The sequence below is a fragment of the Oncorhynchus gorbuscha genome, linkage group LG15, assembly GCF_021184085.1.
Source record: "Oncorhynchus gorbuscha isolate QuinsamMale2020 ecotype Even-year linkage group LG15, OgorEven_v1.0, whole genome shotgun sequence".
Classification (NCBI taxonomy): domain Eukaryota; kingdom Metazoa; phylum Chordata; class Actinopteri; order Salmoniformes; family Salmonidae; genus Oncorhynchus; species Oncorhynchus gorbuscha.
This window is the reverse complement of record NC_060187.1, coordinates 6,794,101-6,821,219: the sequence shown is the minus strand read 5'-3', so window position 1 is coordinate 6,821,219 and position 27,119 is coordinate 6,794,101. Positions and strand designations below refer to the sequence as shown.

At 43.5% G+C, this 27,119-nt stretch overlaps 2 protein-coding genes across 5 annotated transcripts in view; one reads left to right on the top strand and one right to left on the bottom strand.

Annotated features, from left to right (window-relative positions):
• Nucleotides 1–27,119, top strand: part of dzip1l (DAZ interacting zinc finger protein 1-like) — a 1,064,069-nt gene that overhangs the window by 135,577 nt on the left and 901,373 nt on the right. The gene's annotated exons all lie outside the window — the stretch shown is intronic.
• The window catches only part of pkn2b (protein kinase N2b), a 57,257-nt gene continuing 32,822 nt past the window's right edge, over nt 2,685–27,119 (bottom strand). For both annotated transcript variants that reach the window (XM_046299968.1, XM_046299967.1), the window contains exons 2-20: nt 24,261–24,537; nt 20,168–20,322; nt 19,644–19,767; nt 11,937–12,094; nt 11,284–11,497; nt 10,588–10,773; nt 10,172–10,281; nt 9,068–9,211; nt 8,853–8,928; nt 8,539–8,710; nt 8,304–8,427; nt 7,747–7,950; nt 7,571–7,662; nt 6,473–6,649; nt 4,858–4,920; nt 4,578–4,654; nt 3,367–3,617; nt 3,122–3,202; nt 2,685–2,999 (exon numbers count right to left, since the gene is read on the bottom strand). In XM_046299968.1, coding sequence (XP_046155924.1) covers nt 2,796–2,999; nt 3,122–3,202; nt 3,367–3,617; nt 4,578–4,654; nt 4,858–4,920; nt 6,473–6,649; nt 7,571–7,662; nt 7,747–7,950; nt 8,304–8,427; nt 8,539–8,710; nt 8,853–8,928; nt 9,068–9,211; nt 10,172–10,281; nt 10,588–10,773; nt 11,284–11,497; nt 11,937–12,094; nt 19,644–19,767; nt 20,168–20,322; nt 24,261–24,537 — 2,889 coding nt within the window. In that variant the 3' untranslated portion in view covers nt 2,685–2,795. The remainder of the gene's footprint in view (nt 3,000–3,121; nt 3,203–3,366; nt 3,618–4,577; nt 4,655–4,857; nt 4,921–6,472; nt 6,650–7,570; nt 7,663–7,746; nt 7,951–8,303; nt 8,428–8,538; nt 8,711–8,852; nt 8,929–9,067; nt 9,212–10,171; nt 10,282–10,587; nt 10,774–11,283; nt 11,498–11,936; nt 12,095–19,643; nt 19,768–20,167; nt 20,323–24,260; nt 24,538–27,119) is intronic.

Genomic DNA, 27,119 nt, shown 5'->3' with positions numbered 1-27,119 from the left:
AAACGACAGTCCATCATTACTTGAAGACACGGTCAGTCAATCAGGAAAATTTCAAGAACTTTTTATGTTTCTTCAAGTGCAGTTGCAAAAACCATCAAGCGCTATGATGAAACTGGCTCTCATGAGGACCGCCACAGGGAAGGAAGACTAGAGTTACCTCTTCTACAGAGGATAAGTTCATTAGAATTACCAGCCAAATAAAAGCTTCAGAGTTCAAGTAACAGACACATCTCAACATCAACTGTTCAGAGGAGACTGCGTGAGTCAGGCCTTCATGGTCGAATTGCTGCAAAGAAACCACTACTAAAAGGACACCAATAAGAAGAGACTCGGTTGGGGCAAGAAACACGAGCAATGGACATTAGACCGATGGAAATTATGGCCCGATGAGTCCAAATATGCGATTTTTGGTTCCAACCGCTGTGTCTTTGAGATGCAGAGTAGGTGAACAGATGATCTCTGCATGTGTGGTTCCCACCGTGAAGCATGGAGGTGGTGGTGTGATGGTGCTTTTCTGATGAGAGTGGTCTGATTTATTTAGAATTCAAGGCACGTTTAACCAGCATGGCTACTACAGCATTCTGCAGCGATACGCCATCCCATCTGGTTTACTCTTAGTGGGACTATAATTTGTTTTTCAACAGGACAATGACCCAACACACCTCCAGGCTGTGTAAGGGCTATTTGACCAAGAAGAAGGATGGAGTGCTGCATCAGATCACCTGGCCTCCACAATCACCCAACCTCAACCCAATTGAGGTGGTTTGGGATGAGTCGGACCGCAGAGTGAAGGAAAAACAGCCAACAAGTGCTCAGCATATGTAGGAACTCCTTTAAGACGGTTGGAAAAGCATTCCAGGTGAAGCTGGTTGAGAGAATGCCAAGTGTGCAAAGCTGTCATCAAGGCAAAGGGTGGCTACTTTGAAGAATCTAAAATATATGTGGATTTGTTTAACACTCTTTTGGTTACTACATGATTCCATATGTGTTATTTCATTGTTGATGTTTTCACTATTATTCTACAATGTAAAAAAACACAAGACAAACCCTTGAACGACTAGGTGTGTTCAAACTGTTGACTGGTAGTGTATGTTACCAGACTGTGAACTGTATTCCCCTTTGGCCCCATGCCACACCATTATTCCCTGTTTGTTAGAATACACTACATGAATACCTCAACCACCTATATCTCCTAATCACTTGAAGAGGAATAGCCAGAGACTTTGCTTCCATTATATGAAGTATGTATTTAATTACTTGTGATATGTTGGTCTAATGTTTTCTTGACATGCGCTAGCCACACAGAACCATAGTTGTATACATGACTGATAAAACATGGTCGAATCAGCAGACATTCTGATTCAGCCAACAGACAAAAAAAAATGGCCATCGAGCCCTAGAACATTTAAAACAGTCTAAAATTGAGATGAAAATACTGAAGAGGTGGTTGTCACACCATCATAAACCATTCCACACACACGAGCAAACACAACACCAGACTAGGACAGTCTTTTCAAAATGACTACAAAAAAAGTATTCTTGTTTCGACATGTCACGCGCCAACAACAATTACACTTTTGTTATTGTAAATATATATATTTCTACTTTCCGTTTGAAAATAGCTCAGTGTCTCACGAGCTGCCTGTCTGGCATCTCCATCTACCTGTATCCAAACATCCTGTAAAACATGATTATACTGTACATCAGAGTCAACGTGATAGTGTTCCTTCTTATAAAACAGTATAAAACTAAGTTAGCTTCTTTTGTTCAATACCACAATACATATGTATGGGGATGTATGGGGAGGGGATTGCTTGTGTTTGAGAGGAGGAAAAACTGAAAACCCATCAAAGAGGAAACGTCGATTGGAGTTAAACTGCTTTACAAGTGCTCCAATCAATGTCTAATCTTGGCCAAGGTCTCTTCTGTCAGATGCAGATAGTTTGAGAAGAGAAGACTGTATTTTTTGGCAGCTGGCTTTGGTAGGTTTTCAGTACCTGATGATCGTTACTGATTGAAAGCCCTTAAATTGTGTTAACATTAAACTGTTTAAGGCAACTTTAAAAGAAATCCAATAACATCCTGCTAGATCAGTCAGAATGATACACGTGGTAACGCCTTTCATACATTTCTTGTTATTGGGCCATAATTCCATTTCTACACGCCACAGTAGAAATAGCCATAAGCCATTATCCTTTTTTTTTTGTTCAGAGAAATATATAAAAAAAAAAGTTTTTTAAAAAGAGCTGAAGACTACCTGAGAAGGTGATTATGTGGAATGACCCAGTGATCTGAGAAGGTGATTATGTGGAATGACCCAGTGATCTGAGAAGGTGATTATGTGGAATGACCCAGTGATCTGACAAGACTAAATGATGGCTCTTAGCTGTCTCAAATTGACAGTTTAAAAAAAATACAGATAAAAAAGTTGAGTAAAACTTCATAAAATTGCCAATCCCTTACATGGCACAGACAGCAAGGAACAGAGTGCAGCGACATGTTGTTGATATCCTTAGGGGGGTGTTGATATCCTTAGGGGGGGGTGTTGATATCCTTAGGGGGGGGTTGATATCCTTAGGGGGGTGATATCCTTAGGGGGTGTTGATATCCTTAGGGGGTGTTGATATCCTTAGGGGGGTTGTTGATATCCTTAGGGGGGGGGGTTGTTGATATCCTTAGGGGGGTTGTTGATATCCTTAGGGGGGTTGATATTGCTGTTGGTCTCTGTTACAGACAGTTCACAGTGTTAGGGAGGGTGTAGTAGTGTTGAGGAGGAGCAGGACGCTGGTGATTGGCTAACACCAGTCTGCGATGTAGTCAAAGTCGGCAAACATTTCCTGGTCCTTGGCTGTCAGAACCCTGGGCTCCCGGGGCGGAGTCAGGATTGGTACTTCTGAGGTGAACTCGTCGTCAAAGTTACTGACGTCCTCTCTACCCTTGATGGTGGGAATGAACTCTGGCCGCACCTTCTTAGCCAGTAGACCGTCCCAGTCCACACTCTGAGGGAATACAGACAGTCGAGAGAGAGAGTTTATCATTACGTATAGCTCATACAGGTGTTATGAATGCGCTCATAATGCATCATGAAGAGCTCATAAACTAACCAATACAGGGAACCTACCCTGAAGAACGGATGTTTCTTAACTTCTTCTGCATCTGTCTCACCAGCCCCAAGACGTCTCTCTGGGTTCCTCCTCAACAGCTGGGGAAGAGTAGAGTTAGTTACAAAAATAACAGGAATTTATTTACATTATACTTCATAAAAATGTTGAACAAGAGTTCGGTAAACACGACTGAATTCTGTGTACGTTGAATTATTTTACATCTAAATAACCATCCCGAGATAGACAAGTAAACAAACCATACCCTTCTCATGATGGAAATAGCTTCGGTAGAGAGGAATCGTGGGTAGCGGACTTCATCGTTTACGATGCTGTCAAACACCTCCTCTTCGTCATCTCCAGGGAATGGGGACTCCCCCACCAGCATCTCAAAGATGAGCACCCCTAGGCCCCACCAGTCCACGGCCCGTGTGTATGACGTCTCTGTCAGCACCTCAGGGGCCAGGAACTCAGGAGTACCGCAGAACGTACTGGTACGGTCCTGATAGCCCATCCCTACAGGAACACACCAGCAGACAGAGATGATCAATGAAGCCAACTATTACAACGCAATACCAAATGGGGTTATTATTCAAGACTGAGGGAATTAGGCACGTCTTGCATTAAACCCCTAGGGCCAGTTTCCCAGACACAGATTAAGCTTAGTCCTGGACTAAAGAGCTGACGGTGTTGAACATTCTGAGGCGGCAGGGCAGCCTAGTGGTTAGAGCGTAGAGGCGGCAGGGCAGCCTAGTGGTTAGAGCGGCAGTTAACCTACTGAGTTCCCCTGGGCAGCCTAGTGTTCCCCTGAACAAGGCAGTTAACCTACTGTTCCCCTGAACAGGGCAAGCCTAGTTCCCCTGGTTAACCTACTGAGCATTGGACTAGTAAACTGAAAAAGTTAACCTACTGCAAGATCGTATCCCCCCCTGAGCTGAACAAGGCAGTTAACCTACTGTTCCCCTGAAAAAAAACCTACAAAATCTGTTCCCTGAACAAGGCAGTTAACCTACTGTTCCCCTGAACAAGGCAGTTAACCTACTGTTCCCCTGAACAAGGCAGTTAACCTACTGTTCCCCTTAACCTACTGAACAAGGCAGTTAACCTACTGTTCCCCTGAACAAGGCAGTTAACCTACTGTTCTGAACAAGGCAGTTAACCTACTGTTCCCCTGAACAAGGCAGTTAACCTACTGTTCCCCTGAACAAGGCAGTTAACCTACTGTTCCCCTGAACAAGGCAGTTAACCTACTGTTCCCCTGAACAAGGCAGTTAACCTACTGTTCCCCTGAACAAGGCAGTTAACCTACTGTTCCCCTGAACAAGGCAGTTAACCTACTGTTCCCCTGAACAAGGCAGTTAACCTACTGTTCCCCTGAACAAGGCAGTTAACCTACTGTTCCTAGGCCGTCATTGTAAATAAGACTATGTTCTTAACTGACTTGCCAAGTTAAATAAATAAAAATTCTCCACCCACCTTCTTTACATAGGCCAAAGTCAGCGATCTTCACATATCCCTCTGTGTCCAGCAACAAGTTGTCTAGCTTCAGGTCTCTGAAGAAGACCATCACAGAAATACAAGAGAGGGGCAATCGTCAACTATTGTAGTACCAAATCATCATATGTGGTGTTAATAAGGGACTAACCAAGTCATGTATAGTACAGTAATATATACACACAACTGTATGTGAACAGTTGAGTGGGCATACCTGTATACAATCTCATGGTCATACCTGTATACAATCTCATGGTCATACCTGTATACAATCTTATGGTCATGAAGATACTGCAATCCCAAGACAACACAAGCAGCATAGAACCTGATGGAGACAGGACATAGAGCTGTTAGATATTAACAACATTAAAATCTACCCAACTGAGAATAAACAAAGATGACTCCACTATGAAATTACACAGAATAAAAAAAATGTTTTAACTAAAAAAAACATACAACCATTTCAAAACATTTTAACAGTTCATATTAGGAAGTTAATTCATTAGGCCCTAAAAATGTGATAATCTATGGATTTCACATGACTGGGAATAGACAGATATGAATCTGTTGGTCACTGATATCTTAAAAAAGGGAATGGATGTGGATCAGAAAAATCAGTCAATATATTCAGGCCATGGAAGAACTGGGACAATTTCAGCTTCCAGGAATTGTGTACAGATCCTTGTGACATGGGGCTGTGTATTATCATGCTGAAACATGAGGGGATGGCGGTGGATGAATGGAACGACAATAGGCCTCAAGATCTCATCACGGTATCTCTGTGCATTCAAATTGCCATCAATAAAATGGCATTCTGATGCCTGCCTATACCATTACCCCACCATGGGGCACTCTGTTCACAACGTTGACGTCGGCAAACCGCTCGCCCACACTACGCCATACACTCCGTCTGCCATCTGCCCGGTACATTTGAAACAGGGATTCATCCATGAAGAGCCCACTTCTCCAGCGTGCCAGTGGCCATCGTGCTGAAGCATTTGCCCACTGAAGTTGGTTACGACGCCAAGCTGCAGTCAGGTCAAGACCCTGGTGAGGACGACGAGCACGCAGATGAGCTTCCCGGAGGTGGTTTCTGACCATTTGTGCAGAAATTCTTTGGTTGTGCAAACCCACAGTTTCATCAGCTGTCCAGGTGACTGGTCTCAGACGATCCCGCAGGGGAATAAGTTGGCTGTGGAGGTTCTGGGTTGTCGTGGTTACAAGTGGTCTGTGGCTGTGGAGGTCCTGGGCTGGTGTGGTTACATGTGGTCTGAGGTTGTGGAGGTCCTGGGTTGTCGTGGTTACAAGTGGTCTGTGGTTGTGGAGGTCCTGGGTTGTCGTGGTTACAAGTGGTCTGTGGCTGTGGAGGACCTGGGTTGTCGTGGTTACAAGTGGTCTGTGGCTGTGGAGGTCCTGGGTTGTCGTGGTTACAAGTGGTCTGTGGCTGTGGAGGTCCTGGGTTGTCGTGGTTACAAGTGGTCTGAGGTTGTGAGGCCAGTTGGACGTACTGCCAAATTCTCCAAAACAACGTTGGCTTATGGTAAAGAAATTAACATTAAATTATCTGGCAACAGCTCTGGTGGACATTCCTGCAGTCAGCATGCCAATTGCACACACCCTCAAGACTTGAGACATCTGCTTCATATGCCACACCTGTCAGGTGGATGGATTCTCTTGCAAAAATGAGAAACGCTCACTAACAGGGCTGTAAAACAAGTGTGTGCACAAAAATTGAGAGAAATAAGCTTTTTGTGTATATGGAAAATGTCTGGGATCTTCTATTTCAGCTCATGAAACATGGGACCAAACACTTTACATGTTGAGTTGATATTTTTGTTCAGTATAGTGTGGAATGAGAATAAGGAGTTGTTACTCACACTGCCCGAGGTTCTTGGAACACGTCTGTGTGTATGTGCATCATGAGGTCACCACCAGCCGCGTACTCCATGACAAAGCACACGTGCTCCTTTGTCTGGAAGCACGCAAACAGGTTGACCAGGAAGGGGTGTCTGACGTTGTTCACAGTCTCAAAGATACGCTTCTCACACATCAGGCTGAGGAGACGACAGAGGTCAGTTATTTTACCACAGATCATTTCTAAGGCTTTTTAATGCATCAGAGACGGCAATATACATCGATATAGATGCATCTCAAATTTATATTGAGTGGTCAAAACATTAAGAACACCTGCTCTGTCCATGACATGTCACTTTGTTAAATCCACTTCAAATCAGTGTAGATGAAGGGGAGGAGACAGTTTAAAGAAGGATTTTTAAGTCCTGGACTGTGTCATTCAGACGGCAATAGGCAAAACAAAATCTTTAAGTGCCTCTGAACGGGGTTTGGTAGTAGGGGCCAGGCGCACCGGTTTGTGTCAAGAACTGCAACGCTGCTGGGTATTTCACGCTCAACAGTTTCCCGTGTTTCAAGAATGGTCCACCACCCAAAGGACATCCAGTCAACTTGACAACTGTGGGAAGCATTGGAGTCAACATGAGCCAGCATCCCTGTGGAACGCTTTCGATACCTTATAGAGTCCAAGCCCCGACGAATTGAGGCTGTTCTGAGGGGGGGGGGGGGTCAATATTAGGAAGACTTTCTTCTTTCATTCTCTCCCCAATTTTGTGATATCCAATTGGTAGTTATAGTCTCGTCCAACCGCTACAACTCCCGTACGGACTCAGGAGAGGCGAAAGTCGAGAGCCGTGCGTCCGAACCACGACTCACTGCTTCTTGACACAATGCCACAATGTGTGCACTACACCCGGCCAGCCACAGGGGTCGCTAGTGGGTCTCCCGGTGGCAGCCGGCTGCGACAGAGCCTGGACTCGAACTCAGAATCTCTAGTGGCACAGCTAACACTGTGATGCAGGACTGTAGACCACTGTGCTACTATGGAGGCCCCTAGGAAGTTGTTCTTAATGTTTTGCATTCTCAGTGTATATTGTCATTAAGTTGTCGGAGTTACTTCCTACCTGTCTACTTCATCACGTGATACGATGTCTCCTTTCTTCAGGGCCTTGATAGCAAACATCTCCCCAGTACTTTCATAGTCAGCCAGGAGCACCTGTTGAATAACAGAGAGCAGTTAGATCTGGCGTGTGACATCACTACTGCCTTCCTGAGACATGAAGATCGTGTGTGGCCTTACCTTTCCAAAGTGTCCTCGGCCCAGGACTGCCACACATTTAAAGTCTATGAGACTGAACTGGAAGTCTTCCTTCTCCCTGGTATCCGTGGTGAGTTGGACAGGTAACCTCTCATTGGGCTGCTCTACAATAACACTGTCGTCGAGGTTACACTTCAACATACTGTTCCTGCTCTCATTCAGGAAGTCAAATGTAGACATGGCTTCCTGGGAACAAAATACACCGAATCACAGTCACGGTTAGCTCAAAATACACCAATCACAGTCACGGTTAGCTCAAAATACACCAATCACAGTCACGGTTAGCTCAAAATACACCAATCACAGTCACGGTTAGCTCAAAATACACCAATCACAGTCACGGTTAGCTCAAAATACACCAATCACAATTAAGTAAAACCAACTTTAACAGTTACAGAACTGTCACGTTACGTTACAGACCATGTTCTCTAGAGCAACTTAAAAGGGCAATAAAATACCATGAAGAACAGCAGGAAAAGAACCAACAGCGACATGAATCTTTCAGAGTTTGTGAATTAATACATTGTATTCACAGCTACCTGTACTTTCTCTCCGTCTGCAATACTGCTCTCCAGAATGGGCTCTCCAATAGAAGCCACAGTGTGGCGCTTCATGGGAAGTGGGGGCTCTTTGCCAAACTCCAGTTTGGTCACTATCAGGTCACTGATGAGAGAGAGAGAGGTGATTTCAGAAGGGGACTAAACTGCAACTTTAAGTTTCATTTCTGTTCATGTCAACCAATAGATAATCACTGGACGAGGTGTGTGTGTTTACCTGGGGGAGGCCAGGTGCAGGATGGACTGGGACTCAGGACCGAGCTCTGTCCCCATGTCTGGCAGCTGAGCTGGACTGAAGGAGTTGTTGACAGAGGGGATGGCTCTCCTCACCAGCCGACCCCACGTAGCGATGTTTATGTTCATCTGAGGGGCACGCAGGAACGTCTTCCCTGGGACAGAGCAGAGGGTCACAACCACAATCATTCATCCAATCAATAAAAATCAACAAACATGTATTTATTTAGACCTTTATGTTACACAGCGCTTTAAAAAGAACATTAAAACTTGGACTTTACAGAATAAAAGACAGACCTTGTTGTTTGGAGAAGATCTTTTTTTGCCTTTGAAGTTTTGACCTCCGCTCAATGACTGGGTTGAAAAATGTAACCTGTGGGAAAACACACAGGTCAAAGGTCATAGGTTATGAGTACATTCTGTAAATATTCTGAATAAAATAGTTTTTTTTGTTTAGCAGGAAAAGGTAAATGTGGGTGTTTTATTGGGAGAAGTGGATAATTGAATCGTACCTCAGCAAACAGTTTCCCCTGAGGCTCCAGGTAGAGGCACATGCCATGTCGTTGGTTGTCCAAGAAGTCTTCCAGGCGAAGGAACTTGACGGCACACAGTGATCTCCAGTCTCTCCAGTAGACTGAGATCTCCAGCTCACGAGACTGTGGAAGACAAAAACTGTAACATCTCCCCACCAGGTCTCCTCTATCACCAGTCATCAGGTCTCCTCATCAGGTCTCCCCTAACACCAGTCATCAGGTCTCCCCTAACACCAGTCATCAGGTCTCCCCTAACACCAGTCATCAGGTCTCCCCTAACACCAGTCATCAGGTCTCCCCTAACACCAGTCATCAGGTCTCCCCTAACACCAGTCATCAGGTCTCCCCTAACACCAGTCATCAGGTCTCCTCATCAGGTCTCCTCATCAGGTCTCCTCTAACACCAGTCATGAGTTAGTCCCACTAAAAGCCTGACTTTGGTAAGCTTAAGGGGAAAGCAATAGATTCCGGCAGACTTAGTACCGGCCGCTCCGGCAGACTTAGTACCGGCCGCTCCGGGCATTCAGAGTTACACAACTCCAGAATAGAGAGCTGCTCTCACTTGTCCTGCCTGGGTACGACGTGCTAATGAATCAGTGTGATTTGCTGAAGGTTGTGAAATAGAAACAATGACCCAAATACAAACAGAAATCTGGATTTTTTTTTTTTTTAAGCGTTTGAGGCGATTTCAGACACTAATGGTATTGTATGGGAAAGGGGAAACCTTCCCAGAGTAATTGAGGTAAAGCCTAAAGTAGTGTTGTCTAGATTACCCTGTCTCGTTCCACAGTGGATATATAGTGAAGTGGTGTGGTCTAGATTACCCTGTCTCGTTCCACAGTGGATATATAGTGAAGTAGTGTTGTCTAGATTACCCTGTCTCGTTCCACAGTGGATATATAGTGAAGTAGTGTGGTCTAGATGACCCTGTCTAGTTCCACAGTGGATATATAGTGAAGTAGTGTGGTCTAGATGACCCTGTCTAGTTCCACAGTGGATATATAGTGAAGTAGTGTGTGGTCTAGATGACCCTGTCTCGTTCCACAGTGGATATATAGTGAAGTAGTGTGTGGTCTAGATTACCCTGTCTAGTTCCAATGTAAACTTCTGGTCCCAGGACTGGTTGCTGACTGGTTTCCAGCTGGTCTGTCCCACTTCAGTGTTGTCCAACTTCAGCACAGCACTGATCTCGTCTGGACAGAGCGAGAGAGAATACGTTTATTCAATCTGGACCCAGGGCAATGTTCAGTAGGCATGAAATGGACTGAAAACAGGGAGTACTTGTCCAATTGTCCGCTTTAAGAAAACACTTGTTTTGATTTTCTGTGCAAAACATTTTGAACACCAACCCTGATTTCACCCCTCTGTTCAAACAGCAGGCACACTGAGCAATATTTCACAGCTCAATGCAAGGCATTAGTCAGAGCAGCTTCTCCGAGCAGCTTCAAAACATCAGACAGAGACACATCGGGGTGTGGGTCAATAGAGCAACACTCAACTGGACAGGTCGTCGGTCTTGGAGAGGTTGCGTGAGCTGGCTCCTTTGTTCTTGTTGCTTCTGGACATGAATGAGGATCGCTGTTCACTGGGGCTCCAGCCGGGGTGGGAGGCTGAGGGGGTCTTACAGCGACCTGGGACGTCCTCCAGCAGGTCCTGACAGCCCATCAGACGCACCTCCAACGTACCTCGGAGAAAAACAGGTAAAAAAACACACTAGACTGTAGCCCAGAAAGACGAAGGCCGGGGGGGGGCACTATCAATCGTCTCAGAGTAAGGGTGCAGGTCTAGGATCAGGTCCCTCCTGTCCATGTAAATATTATTCATTGTGATCTAGAAGGAAAAACTGATCTTAAAATCAGCAGTCCTCCTTGATACATACGGCCACTGCACTATGGACTTACACGTCGTTATTGTAAACGTAAAATGTTGCTCAAGTCTGACCCGAGTGGGTGAGTCATTACATACCGACTCAAAGTTTATCGTCGTCTAACAGCGGTTTATTCTATTTACAGTACAAAGCGCACGTGTGTTTGGGATGAGGGTGGCTGTGTTATGCCGTGTCATCTCTGTTGACCTTAAGGAATGCTTCAGAGCTTTGAACTTAAAAAGAGGCTGCTGTGTTTTGAAATCTAGGGTAATCCCGTAACGATAAAGACAACACTGAGTTGTTGGTTCTAAAAAAAGGACAGTCTTACCTGTGAGTGCAGCAGGCTTGGTGACCGTGCTGTACTGGTTGTATGTAGACATAACGCTATGGCGTGGGCTGAGTGGCGGGGACACCACCATGGCTAACTCCTCCATGATGAGAAGGTTCTTAGGGTGGTTCTTAGGCAGCTCGCTCAGCCGTTGCTCCAGAGATAACTTCAGCAGGTCCAACTTCTGATTGGACTCATTGAACCGGGCTTGAGCCTGTGGGGGGAGACCAATATTAAAACATTTAAACATACTAGCACATAACACGGGACCATCCGACTGGACACATCTGAAAACTTCAGTTTAGGGCAAGCATTCAGAACGTACTCGGAGGTTAACATTATGGAACACCTGGGTGAGGAACGGTATGCTGTGGAATGTTTATGTGTTATGGTAAACTGGCTTGGACTCTCTGCAAGATTTGACATTTCCCATCATTCACAGAATTTCCATGATCTGAAAAGAATATAGAAGATGGGCTTCTTCACAATCCTTCAGCCAGCCCAAAAAAACCTGCCTAGAGATTTCCACATCTCCTGCTTTATTCCCTACTTTTTCTGGGAATCTTCCAACCAGGATTTCTGGGAAAAAACTAGGATTTTTAGGTAAAAGTAACCAGAATTTTGCAACCCTAGGTATACATCCATCGTCTCACCTCAGAGTGGGCCTTCTTCTCCGTAACTTTCCCAGAAGAGCCCAGCAGGATCATGACGTTCTGGGCTCCATCAGCTACAGCATGTTCTATCCTGGAGTGATGTCGCAGCTCCTCTAGTCTCAGGTCCAGAGGACTGATGATGGGCTTGGACACAGAGACTGGGGACCAGAAATATATAAACATTATCACAGAGACTGGGGTCCAGAAATATATCATTATCACAGAGACTGAGGACCAGAAATATAACAACATTATCACAGAGACTGAGGACCAGAAATATAACATTATCACAGAGACTGGGGACCAGAAATATAACAACATTATCACAGAGACTGGGGACCAGAAATATAACAACATTATCACAGAGACTGGGGACCAGAAATAGAACATTATCACAGAGACTGGGGACCAGAAATAGATCATTATCACAGAGACTGGGGACCAGAAATGGATCATTATCACAGAGACTGGGGACCAGAAATGTATCATTATCACAGAGACTGGGGACCAGAAATGTATCATTATCACAGAGACTGGGGACCAGAAATATATAATCATTATCACAGAGACTGGGGACCAGAAATATATAATCATTATCACAGAGACTGGGGACCAGAAATATATAATCATTATCACAGAGACTGGGGACCAGAAATATAACAACATTATCACAGAGACTGGGGACCAGAAATATAACATTATCACAGAGACTGGGGACCAGAAATATAACATTATCACAGAGACTGGGGACCAGAAATATATCATTATCACAGAGACTGGGGACCAGAAATATATCATTATCACAGAGACTGGGGACCAGAAATATAAGAACATTATCACAGAGACTGGGGACCAGAAATGTAAGAACATTATCACAGAGACTGGGGTCCAGGGAAATATAAGAACATTATCACAGAGACTGGGGACCAGAAATATAAGAACATTATCACAGAGACTGGGGACCAGAAATATAACATTATCACAGAGACTGGGGTCCAGAAATATAAGAACATTATCACAGAGACTGGGGTCCAGAAATATAAGAACATTATCACAGAGACTGGGGTCCAGAAATATAAGAACATTATCACAGAGACTGGGGTCCAGAAATATAAGAACATTATCACAGAGACTGGGGACCAGAAATATAAGAACATTATCACAGAGACTGGGGTAGAAATCATTATCACAGAGACTGGGGACCAGAAATATAAGAACATTATCACAGAGACTGGGGACCAGAAATATAAGAACATTATCACAGAGACTGGGGACCAGAAATATATTATCACAGAGACTGGGGACCAGAAATATAAGAACATTATCACAGAGACTGGGGTCCAGAAATATAAGAACATTATCACAGAGACTGGGGACCAGAAATATATAATCATTATCACAGAGACTGGGGTCCAGAAATATATAATCATTATCACAGAGACTGGGGACCAGAAATATAAGAACATTATCACAGAGACTGGGGACCAGAAATATAAGAACATTATCACAGAGACTGGGGACCAGAAATGTAAGAACATTATCACAGAGACTGGGGACCAGAAATGTAAGAACATTATCACAGAGACTGGGGTCCAGAAATATAAGAACATTATCACAGAGACTGGGGACCAGAAATGTAAGAACATTATCACAGAGACTGGGGTCCAGAAATATAAGAACATTATCACAGAGACTGGGGTCCAGAAATATAAGAACATTATCACAGAGACTGGGGACCAGAAATATAAGAACATTATCACAGAGACTGGGGTCAGAAATGTATCATTATCACAGAGACTGGGGACCAGAAATATCATTATCACAGAGACTGGGGTCATTATTATCACAGAGACTGGGGACCAGAAATATAAGAACATTATCACAGAGACTGGGGACCAGAAATATAAGAACATTATCACAGAGACTGGGGACCAGAAATGTATCATTATCACAGAGACTGGGGTCCAGAAATGTATCATTATCACAGAGACTGGGGACCAGAAATATAAGAACATTATCACAGAGACTGGGGACCAGAAATGTATCATTATCACAGAGACTGGGGACCAGAAATATAAGAACATTATCACAGAGACTCATTATCACAGAGACTGGGGTCCAGAAATATAAGAACATTATCACAGAGACTGGGGTCAGAAATATAAGAACATTATCACAGAGACTGGGGACCAGAAATATAAGAACATTATCACAGAGACTGGGGACCAGAAATATAAGAACATTATCACAGAGACTGGGGTCCAGAAATATAAGAACATTATCACAGAGACTGGGGACCAGAAATATAAGAACATTATCACAGAGACTGGGGACCAGAAATATAAGAACATTATCACAGAGACTGGGGACCAGAAATATAAGAACATTATCACAGAGACTGGGGACCAGAAATGTAAGAACATTATCACAGAGACTGGGGTCCAGAAATATAAGAACATTATCACAGAGACTGGGGACCAGAAATATATAATCATTATCACAGAGACTGGGGACCAGAAATATATAATCATTATCACTGAGACTGGGGACCAGAAATATAACAACATTATCACAGAGACTGGGGACCAGAAATATAACATTATCACAGAGACTGGGGACCAGAAATGTAAGAACATTATCACAGAGACTGGGGACCAGAAATGTAAGAACATTATCACAGAGACTGGGGTCCAGAAATATAAGAACATTATCACAGAGACTGGGGACCAGAAATGTAAGAACATTATCACAGAGACTGGGGTCCAGAAATATAAGAACATTATCACAGAGACTGGGGACCAGAAATATAAGAACATTATCACAGAGACTGGGGACCAGAAATATAACATTATCACAGAGACTGGGGACCAGAAATGTATCATTATCACAGAGACTGGGGTCCAGAAATGTATCATTATCACAGAGACTGGGGTCCAGAAATATAAGAACATTATCACAGAGACTGGGGTCCAGAAATATAAGAACATTATCACAGAGACTGGGGACCAGAAATATAAGAACATTATCACAGAGACTGGGGTCCAGAAATGTATCATTATCACAGAGACTGGGGTCCAGAAATGTATCATTATCACAGAGACTGGGGACCAGAAATATAAGAACATTATCACAGAGACTGGGGTCCAGAAATGTATCATTATCACAGAGACTGGGGACCAGAAATATAAGAACATTATCACAGAGACTGGGGACCAGAAATGTATCATTATCACAGAGACTGGGGTCCAGAAATGTATCATTATCACAGAGACTGGGGACCAGAAATATAAGAACATTATCACAGAGACTGGGGACCAGAAATAGATCATTATCACAGAGACTGGGGACCAGAAATATAAGAACATTATCACAGAGACTGGGGACCAGAAATATAAGAACATTATCACAGAGACTGGGGACCAGAAATATAAGAACATTATCACAGAGACTGGGGTCCAGAAATATAAGAACATTATCACAGAGACTGGGGACCAGAAATATAAGAACATTATCACAGAGACTGGGGACCAGAAATATAAGAACATTATCACAGAGACTGGGGACCAGAAATATAAGAACATTATCACAGAGACTGGGGACCAGAAATGTATCATTATCACAGAGACTGGGGTCCAGAAATTATCATTATCACAGAGACTGGGGTCCAGAAATATAAGAACATTATCACAGAGACTGGGGACCAGAAATATAAGAACATTATCACAGAGACTGGGGACCAGAAATATAAGAACATTATCACAGAGACTGGGGTCCAGAAATGTATCATTATCACAGAGACTGGGGTCCAGAAATGTATCATTATCACAGAGACTGGGGTCAGAAATATAAGAACATTATCACAGAGACTGGGGTCCAGAAATGTATCATTATCACAGAGACTGGGGACCAGAAATATAAGAACATTATCACAGAGACTGGGGTCCAGAAATGTATCATTATCACAGAGACTGGGGTCCAGAAATGTATCATTATCACAGAGACTGGGGACCAGAAATATAAGAACATTATCACAGAGACTGGGGACCAGAAATAGATCATTATCACAGAGACTGGGGACCAGAAATATAAGAACATTATCACAGAGACTGGGGACCAGAAATATAAGAACATTATCACAGAGACTGGGGACCAGAAATATAAGAACATTATCACAGAGACTGGGGACCAGAAATATAAGAACATTATCACAGAGACTGGGGACCAGAAATATAAGAACATTATCACAGAGACTGGGGACCAGAAATATAAGAACATTATCACAGAGACTGGGGACCAGAAATATAAGAACATTATCACAGAGACTGGGGACCAGAAATATAAGAACATTATCACAGAGACTGGGGACCAGAAATATAAGAACATTATCACAGAGACTGGGGACCAGAAATATAAGAACATTATCACAGAGACTGGGGACCAGAAATATAAGAACATTATCACAGAGACTGGGGACCAGAAATATAAGAACATTATCACAGAGACTGGGGACCAGAAATATAAGAACATTATCACAGAGACTGGGGACCAGAAATATAAGAACATTATCACAGAGACTGGGGACCAGAAATATAAGAACATTATCACAGAGACTGGGGTCCAGAAATGTATCATTATCACAGAGACTGGGGTCCAGAAATGTATCATTATCACAGAGACTGGGGTCCAGAAATATAAGAACATTATCACAGAGACTGGGGTCCAGAAATATAAGAACATTATCACAGAGACTGGGGACCAGAAATATAAGAACATTATCACAGAGACTGGGGTCCAGAAATGTATCATTATCACAGAGACTGGGGTCCAGAAATGTATCATTATCACAGAGACTGGGGAGAAATATAAGAACATTATCACAGAGACTGGGGTCCAGAAATGTATCATTATCACAGAGACTGGGGACCAGAAATATAAGAACATTATCACAGAGACTGGGGTCCAGAAATGTATCATTATCACAGAGACTGGGGACCAGAAATGTATCATTATCACAGAGACTGGGGACCAGAAATATATCATTATCACAGAGACTGGGGACCAGAAATATATCATTATCACAGAGACTGGGGACCAGAAATATAAGAACATTATCACAGAGACTGGGGACCAGAAATATAAGAACATTATCACAGAGACTGGGGACCAGAAATATAAGAACATTATCACAGAGACTGGGGTCCAGAAATATAAGAACATTATCACAGAGACTGGGGACCAGAAATATAAGAACATTATCACAGAGACTGGGGTCCAGAAATATAAGAACATTATCACAGAGACTGGGGTCCAGAAATATAAGAACATTATCACAGAGACTGGGGTCCAGAAATATAAGAACATTATCACAGAGACTGGGGACCAGAAATATAAGAACATTATCACAGAGACTGGGGACCAGAAATATAAGAACATTATCACAGAGACTGGGGTCCAGAAATGTATCATTATCACAGAGACTGGGGACCAGAAATATAAGAACATTATCACAGAGACTGGGGACCAGAAATATAAGAACATTATCACAGAGACTGGGGACCAGAAATATAAGAACATTATCACAGAGACTGGGGTCCAGAAATGTATCATTATCACAGAGACTGGGGACCAGAAATGTATCATTATCACAGAGACTGGGGACCAGAAATGGATCATTATCACAGAGACTGGGGTCCAGAAATGTATCATTATCACAGAGACTGGGGTCCAGAAATGTATCATTATCACAGAGACTGGGGACCAGAAATGGATCATTATCACAGAGACTGGGGACCAGAAATGTATCATTATCACAGAGACTGGGGACCAGAAATGTATCATTATCACAGAGACTGGGGACCAGAAATGTATCATTATCACAGAGACTGGGGACCAGAAATGTATCATTATCACAGAGACTGGGGACCAGAAATGTATCATTATCACAGAGACTGGGGACCAGAAATGTATCATTATCACAGAGACTGGGGACCAGAAATGTATCATTATCACAGAGACTGGGGACCAGAAATGTATCATTATCACAGAGACTGGGGACCAGAAATGTATCATTATCACAGAGACTGGGGTCCAGAAATATAAGAACATTATCACAGAGACTGGGGACCAGAAATGTATCATTATCACAGAGACTGGGGACCAGAAATGTATCATTATCACAGAGACTGGGGACCAGAAATGTATCATTATCACAGAGACTGGGGTCCAGAAATATAAGAACATTATCACAGAGACTGGGGACCAGAAATGTCACCTTTTCATAACCCAGAAAATACTTGAACATGAAATGTTTGTTACGTGTAAAAACCAAATCATACAACATTTAAAAAAAGGGATGTATAAAGTCCAAAAAAAGCCTAATTCCCCCACATATACTTTACATAGCAGAGGGAAAAGCCTAATTCCTCACATATACTTTACATAGCAGAGGGAAAAGCCTAATTCCCCACATATACTTTACATAGCAGAGGGAAAAGCCTAATTCCCCCATATACTTTACATAGCAGAGGGAAAAGCCTAATTCCCCACATATACTTTACATAGCAGAGGGAAAAGCCTAATTCCCCACATATACTTTACATAGCAGAGGGAAAAGCCTAATTCCCCCATATACTTTACATAGCAGAGGGAAAAGCCTAATTCCCCACATATACTTTACATAGCAGAGGGAAAAGCCTAATTCCCCCATATACTTTACATAGCAGAGGGAAAAGCCTAATTCCCCCACATATACTTTACATAGCAGAGGGAAAAGCCTAATTCCCCACATATACTTTACATAGCAGAGGGAAAAGCCTAATTCCCCCATATACTTTACATAGCAGAGGGAAAAGCCTAATTCCCCCATATACTTTACATAGCAGAGGGAAAAGCCTAATTCCCCCACATATACTTTACATAGCAGAGGGAAAAGCCTAATTCCCCCACATATAGTTTACATAGCAGAGGGAAAAGCCTAATTCCCCCACATATAGTTTACATAGCAGAGGGAAAAGCCTAATTCCCCCCATATACTTTACATAGCAGAGGGAAAAGCCTAATTCCCCCACATATAGTTTACATAGCAGAGGAAAAGCCTAATTCCCCACATATACTTTACATAGCAGAGGGAAAAGCCTAATTCCCCCACTTTATATAGCAGAGGGAAAAGCCTTTACATAGTTTACAGAGAGGGAAAAGCCTAATTCCCCCACATATAGTTTACATAGCAGAGGGAAAAGCCTAATTCCCCCACATATACTTTACATAGCAGAGGGAAAAGCCTAATTCCCCACATATACTTTACATAGCAGAGGGAAAAGCCTAATTCCCCCACATATAGTTTACATAGCAGAGGGAAAAGCCTAATTCCCCCACATATACTTTACATAGCAGAGGGAAAAGCCTAATTCCCCCACATATACTTTACATAGCAGAGGGAAAAGCCTAATTCCCCCACATATACTTTACATAGCAGCGGGAAAAGCCTAATTCCCCCACATATAGTTTACATAGCAGAGGGAAAAGCCTAATTCCCCCATATAGTTTACATAGCAGAGGGAAAAGCCTAATTCCCCACATATACTTTACATAGCAGAGGGAAAAGCCTAATTCCCCCACATATAGTTTACATAGCAGAGGGAAAAGCCCTCCAACAGACAACGCATGCCCTTGGTGAGAGATGTGTTTAAGGTTATAGTGGGTTCATACCGTCGTTATCGCTGTAGTTGGTCTCACCAGTCTGGCTGGCTTTGAGGAGCTGCATCCTGATGAACTCTATCTTGGTCTTGCTGTCCTGCAGCATCTGCTGAGCAGTGGCAAGCAGCTTCTTATCCTATTGGGGGGAGAATAACATGTAAACATAAGCATGTTAATTAAACACGGGCTATTTCTTTGGCTCAGTGTTTTAACCATCAGTCTTGATTTCTCTTGGACTTTGTACGACTGTGTACATGGTCTTTCAAATGAGGTTAAAAGCACTGAGACATTCCAGCTCAACTCAAATCTAATTGCTTTTGAGGGTAGCCACACACCCCCCCCCCCCATACACGCCCCTCACCCCCCCATACCGCTCCCATACTCACCTCCCCATACCGCCCCATCACCCCCCCCCATACCGCTCCCATACACACCCCCCATACCGCCCCTCACCCCCATACCGCCCCTCACCCCCCATACCGCCCCTCACCCCCCCCATGCACACCCCCATACCGCTCCCATACACCCCCCCGTACCTTGGAGGATCCATTGGAATACATTTGAATCATATTCTCAGCTCCTTGTTTGCATTTTAGCTCAATGTCGTTCTGCTTCTTCAGAGCCCCCAGTCTGCTACTGCACATTCTGGACTCACTGCTGGGGGTGTCTGGGGTCAGAGGGCAGCCGGGAACTACAATAACAGAATAGATATGAGGGCAGTCCAGCTACAACACACACAAAAAAACAAAAAACAAAAATCAAGGATGAAAATGAGACAATGTCATAATGCAATAGGAAACAGAGTGGACTCCTGAGTGGCGCAGCGGTCTAAGGCACTTCATCTCAGTGCTAGAAGCGTCACTACAGACCCTGGTTCGAGCCCGGGCTGTATCACAACCGGCCGTGATCGGGAGTCCCATAGGGCGGCGCACAATTGGCCCAGCATCGTCCGGGTTATGGGAGTGTTTGGCCAGGGGTAGGCAGTCATTATAAAATAAGAATTTGTTCTGAACCAGACTTGCCTAGTTAAATAAAAAGGTTCAATTGTATCTTGATAGCCAATGTAATGGTCAGTGAGCTTATTTGAAAATGTACTGAATTGTACCCGGCGCAGTCTATGTTGATACTGTAAAAATAGTCACTTAGTAATATAGGACTAAATTAATCAAAATGAGCTGGGTTTTTTTGGTATAAAGAGAGGATTTTTCCCAGACATATTTTTCTATTTAGAGGCTGTTGAGCAATATTGGTAGCTGTCAGATTGAAACAATGTGACATTGTTAAGGCTTGTACAGACAAGCTGAGTTTCACTGACAGACAGAGAAATCAGGTTTCAGTGAGACTGACTCCCAGGTGAAATGGAAAGAGTGGGGGCCCCCACACCACAACGTAGCGTACACAGCCAGGCCACGGAACAGACTGCAGAGATCAACCACCCTGGGTCACATGGAGAAACATTTCCCCCTTTTAGATCCTCAAGAGACTTCCAAGTCATATTTGACTAAATCTGACAATTATCACAGTCTTCCATATAACATTATACCCCCCCCCAACGGCATACCGAATCAACATAGTTTATTTCCCATAATAAAAAGCCCCTGTGATGTACAGGACAATCCCTCCCGATGTACAGAAGGGAGTTACATGACTTCATCCCCGTTTAGGTATTTCCCCTTTGGGTTACGACATCGATCACAAAAGAGCACTGCTGTGCTGTACTCGGCTCCATTCCAGACTCCAGAAATTCATACCAGGTCGTACAGGAGACTGAATGATCCACTGTCCTGTCTATTTAACTCAACATATAGGCCTACTGTACCTTTCACAAGAAATGACAAGAATACAAATGTTTATAAGATACTCTGTGTCTTAGGTAGACAGTCTGCTTGTTTAGACTGTAGTACAAATCACTCTTAACTAAGTAAGACATGTGCAGTACCTATTCTCCATATCTTCAAAAAAGACCTCCCTGAAATCTAAACACATCCTACTTCCTGTATAGGGCACGCACAGCAGCTCAGAAAGATGGAGGACAAGACAGAAGATGAAACTTGTACATAAAGCGTCTCAATAGGGTGTTTGGCCACCAGCAGCCAGAACAGCTCCAATGCTCCTTGGCACAGATTCTACAAGGTTCTAGAACTCTATTGGAGGGATTCTTCCACGAGCCGAATGGAGGTGGAAAACGCTGTCCAGAATCTCCCTTCCCGTCGAGCAAAAACTGGTTGAACATAAAATGTTGTTTCTAAATCATTTCAACCCCCCCCAAAAAATGATAATGTGACGACATTGAATCAACACGGAAAACTGATTGGATTTGCAATGACCCCAATGACATTTTTGGTTGATTTCACATTAGTTAACAACTCAACCAAATGCAAATCAAATCTAGACGATGAACTGGCGTCTGAGCCCAATGGGATAGGTGCTGACACACACACCCTTTAACCCTTTATGGCCCGTTCAGACCACTCCTTCAAAGTCACTGAGATCTTTTCTTCTAGTAGCCATCCATGGTAGCCAAAACAATGGGGCAACTGGGTATTTTTATATTCTAAGCATGATGGGACGTTAATTGCTTAATTAACTCAGGTACCACACCTATGTGGAAGCACCTGCTTTCATAATACTTTGTATCACTCATCTCCTCACGTGTTTTCATTAGTTTGTCAGTTACCTGTACTACAGTGCTTTATCAACAGCATAGAGACGGTCCAGGTTCAACTTGGGGGAGGTCAATACAATACCATATAGTGTACAACATACTGTACCTGTAAGCCTACATAGATGACTGAGGTTTGATAAGAACTATATAAAAAGGGCTCACAGAACAGAAAACAAGAGTGAGAGTGTCAGAGATAAATAGATTTACAACTAGCAGTTAGGCTTGCAGAGTGAGCATGTCAGAGATAAATAGATTTACAACTAGCAGCTAGGCTTGCAGAGTGAGCGTGTTAAGAGTTTGCATCCCAAATGGCACCAGATTCCCATACGGTGAAAAGTACTGCACTATATAGGAAATAGGGGCCCATTTGGGACTCACACGGAGTCTGTCTCATGAAGAGGCGACACACTGCAGCTTTAATGGAACCAAGAACTAGGAACTAGGAGACAAGGGTTTCCAGACAGACAGATGTAGTTCCCTAGCGAGCATATTGAAACATGGTTAAATAGTCTTGACCTACTGGAGAACCTTCGTCACGTCCGAATCCCCCTTCACTCTGGAAAAATGTTTTCCCCTGGACATGCTGCCTGATGTACACCTCGCCCCCTTTTCAGTCTCATCCATTTCACTAACAGGATGGCTATAGTCTGGTGGAGACTGGACTACTTGACTTGAAACTCTTCTTCCTGTCCTAAAGACCCTTGTTTACAGGAAGAGAGGGTCTGGACATAGAACAAGCCCCATAGCTCCTGCTTCCTGATGTACTACTCAAACACGTTCACTTCCTCCAACACAGAGCTCCTGCTTCCTGATGACTATCTGGCCTGATGACTCCTTGCTGTCTCCAGTCCACCTGGCCATGCTGCTGCTCCAGTTTCAACTGTTCTGCCTTACTATTATTCAACCATGCGGGTCATTTATGAACATTTGAACATCTTGGCCATGTTCTGTTATAATTTCCACCCGGCACAGCCAGAAGAGGACTGGCCACCCCACATAGCCTGGTTCCTCTCTAATTTCTTCCTTTCTCTTTTGGCCTTTCTAGGGAGTTTTTCCTAGCCACTGTGCTTCTACACCTGAATTGACTTGCTGTCCCCAGTTTTACCTGGCCATCTGTGCAGCACTGAGATATGCACTGATTCAACCATGCTGGTCATTTATGAACATTTGAACATCTTGGCCATGTTCTGTTATAATTCCACCTGGCACAGCCAGAAATCTTGCTTGTTTTTAGGTGACCAAATACTTATTTTCTTCCAGTAATTTGCAAATAAATTCATGGAGTTTTTTAGCCACTTTGTCTGTCATACCTGAATTGCTTGCTGTTTGGGGTTTTAGGCCTCTTTCTGTTTACAGCACTGGGAGAACTGATGCACAATTGGTGGCTGACTAAATACTTTTTTGATTCTTAAAGCATTACAGGTCTGTGATGTATGCCAGTAATCTTGCTTGTTTTGTATGTGACCAAATATGTATTTTCCATGTAATTTGCAAATAAATTCATGGATTTTTTATGTATTTTGTCCGTATGTTGAATGTATGTATGAAAATTACAGGCCTATGTATCTTTTGTATGTATGTAGAATGTATGTACAATTGGTGGCTGACTAAATATGTTTTGTATGTATGCATGCATGTATGTATGTATACACACACATATATCTATAAGAGAGTCTTTGATGTGTGGCTCATATGATGTGATGAAACTCCACTTGTATGCAAATCACTGCTAAATGTCTAAGATGTGCTATATTCTCCAGCTTTCTCCCATGTATTTCCTTACTTGTTAGCCAAGTGGCTGAATTAATTGTATTTACTATATCTAACTAGGCAAGTCAGTTATCTGGGAGACTTGGCCCTTAAACTCTCACCTCATCCACTTTCCCAAACATGGTGTATAACAGGTATGTATTAATTTCACCATAACGAATAGCTCCTCTGGGTTAGGGGTAAGGGTTCTGTACCTAGCAGGATCTCTGGGTCCTTGACCACGATGTGAGCGTTGAGCTCCTGAAGCTCCTGGTGCAGCTCCTCCAGCTTCCTGTTGCTCTTCTTCAGCTGGTTGTCAACGTAGGCCAGGCTCTTCTTGTCCGTGGTGACCTTCTTCAGGTTCTCAGCTCCTTCCTTAATCTTCAACTCCTTCCTGATCTCCCTCTTGATGTGGTCCTTGAGCTCCTCTAACCTCTGCTGCACCACGGTGTCTGACAGGTCCAGGTTCTCACCCAGACTCCTGGCGTCTCCCTGGAACAATACAAATAAATAAAAACAAAATCAGAGCGATGCTTCAAACAAAATGGGGCGGCAGGGTAGCCTAGTGGTTAGAGCGTTGGAGTAGTAACCGGAAGGTACAAGGTACAAATCTGTCGTTCTGCCCCTGAACAGGCAGTTAACCCACTGTTCCCAGGCAGTCATTGAAAATAAGAATTTGTTCTTAACTGACTTGCCTGGTTAAATAAAAGGTCAAAATAAATAAATAAATACACTTTCAAATACTCAAAATCAGTTTAATAACCAGTGACTTGTTGGAAGGGTTGGGGTCAATTCCATCTCAGTTCAGTCCATTGAGGAATTACACTGTGCACTTTTGTTAAATTGACTGGATTGACCTCAACCAGCCCTTTTGGTTGGTGATGAGTGATGCTTCAAACAACATCACTTTCACACCGGTCTTAAAGATCACAACTATATCAAACATCGACAACCATCAATATTCACTTGTAGCAGTGAATCTTCTTTCCCCCACTTGGTAGGGTTGGGGGTCAGGTTACAATTCAGGAACCAAAATGTACTTTCTAGTCAGATGACTTCCTGATTCCTTATTGGACTGAATTGAAATGGGATTGGCGTTGACCCCACTGGCTCTAGCATCTACATGACCAACGGCTGTGTGTTGCTATATGCTGATCTTCATCACTTCTAGTGATGCAGATATTACATTTTTTGGCCGATCGCAATATCCGAGATTTTCCTTGCCCCCCCCCCCAAAAAAATAAATCTGATATTTACAATTTGTGGCCTTAAACATTATATTACAGTTAAATAGTTAACACACACGCAGCGGTCTAAGGCACTGCATATCAGTGCAAGAGTCCCTGAATATGATTGCACGTCACATAATTAAACGCGTTCATACATTTTAAACGTAGTTATTACACATTGATTACATTAATCACTCGTATTTCATAAGTCACAACGATATGGATGCTATGACGCTGGTAAATATGTCTCGTGCATCTACAGTGCTGGTCATTAAAAAAAATTAAAAGATACCATGGATGCAAACAATGATCTTCCCCAAAAACATAATCTGTTTCGGGTAGCTATAGTTCGCTAACGATACAGCGAGGTGTCATTTAAAATAACCTTATAAATTAAGACAGTTCTTACTTGATACCCAATCCTTAGGTAAAGCTGTACAGTGCAATATGAATGTCAACACACACAATAGGCTGACTGGGAAGGTGATTCACACAGTAAGAGTCCCGCGATAAGAGCTACAAGGCTAGTATTTGCATAAGCTCTTCAGTTGTGTTCCTCCTGTACTCCCTGTTCACTCATGACTGCATGGCCAGGCACGACTCCAACACCATCATTAAATTTGCAGATGACACAACAGTGGTAAGCTTGATCACCGACAACAACGAGACAGCCTATAGGGAGGAGGTCAGAGACCCGGCCGTGTGGTGCCAGGAGAACAACCTCTCCCTCAACATGATCAAGACAAAGGAGATGATTGTGGACTACAGGAAAGAGAAGACCACGCCCCCCATTCTCATCGAGGGGGCTACAGTGGAGCAGGTTGAGAGCTTCAAGTTCCTTGGTGTCCACATCACCAACAAACTAACTAACTAACATGGTCCAAGCACACCATGACAGTCGTGAAGCGGGCACGACAAAACCCATTCCACCCCAGGGGACTGAAAAGATTTGGTATGGGTCCTCAGATCCTCAATAGGTTCTACAACTGCACCGTCGAGAGCAGTTGCATCTGGTTGCATCACTGCCTGGTACGGCAACAGCTTGGCCTCCGACCCCAAGGCTCTCGAGGGTAGTGCCCATCACTGGGGCCAAGCTTCCTGCCATCCAGGACCTCTACAACCAGACTATTTGCATTACCCCACCCCTCTGCCACTCTGTCATCATCCATGCATGGTCACTTTAATTAACTCTACCTACATGTACAGTTGAAGTCGGAAGTTTACATACACATAGGTTGGAGTCATTAAAACTTGTTTTTCAACAACTCCATCAGTTTCTTGTTAATTCGTGTAAATGACTATTGCCCGTAGGACTCCTCTTTAGCCATGAAATGCTTTGAAAGGCTAGCATCAACATCCCAAACACACTGGACCCACTCAAGTTTGCATACCACCCAAACAAATGACACAATTTCTATTGCACTCCACACTGCCCTCTCCCATCTGCACAAGAGGAACAGCTATGTCAGAATGCTGTTCATTGAGTACAGCGCAGCGTTCAACACCATAGTGCCCTCCAAGCTCAGGACCCTGGGACTGAACACCTCCCTCTGCAACTGGATTCTGGACTTCCTGATGGGCCACCCCAAAGTGGTGAGGGTATGCAATAACACATCTCCACACGCTGTTCCTCAACACTGGGGTCCCTCAGGGGTGTGTACTTAGTCCTGTACTCCCTGTTCACCCTCGACTGCATGGCCGCGCACGACTCCAAAACCATCATTAAGTTTTCTGTCGACCCGACGGTGGTAGGTCTGATCACCGAAGACTAGGGCTGGGCGATACGGCAAATATATTATCACGATAAAATATACATCTATCAAATGATGTTTAAAAAGGTGCATA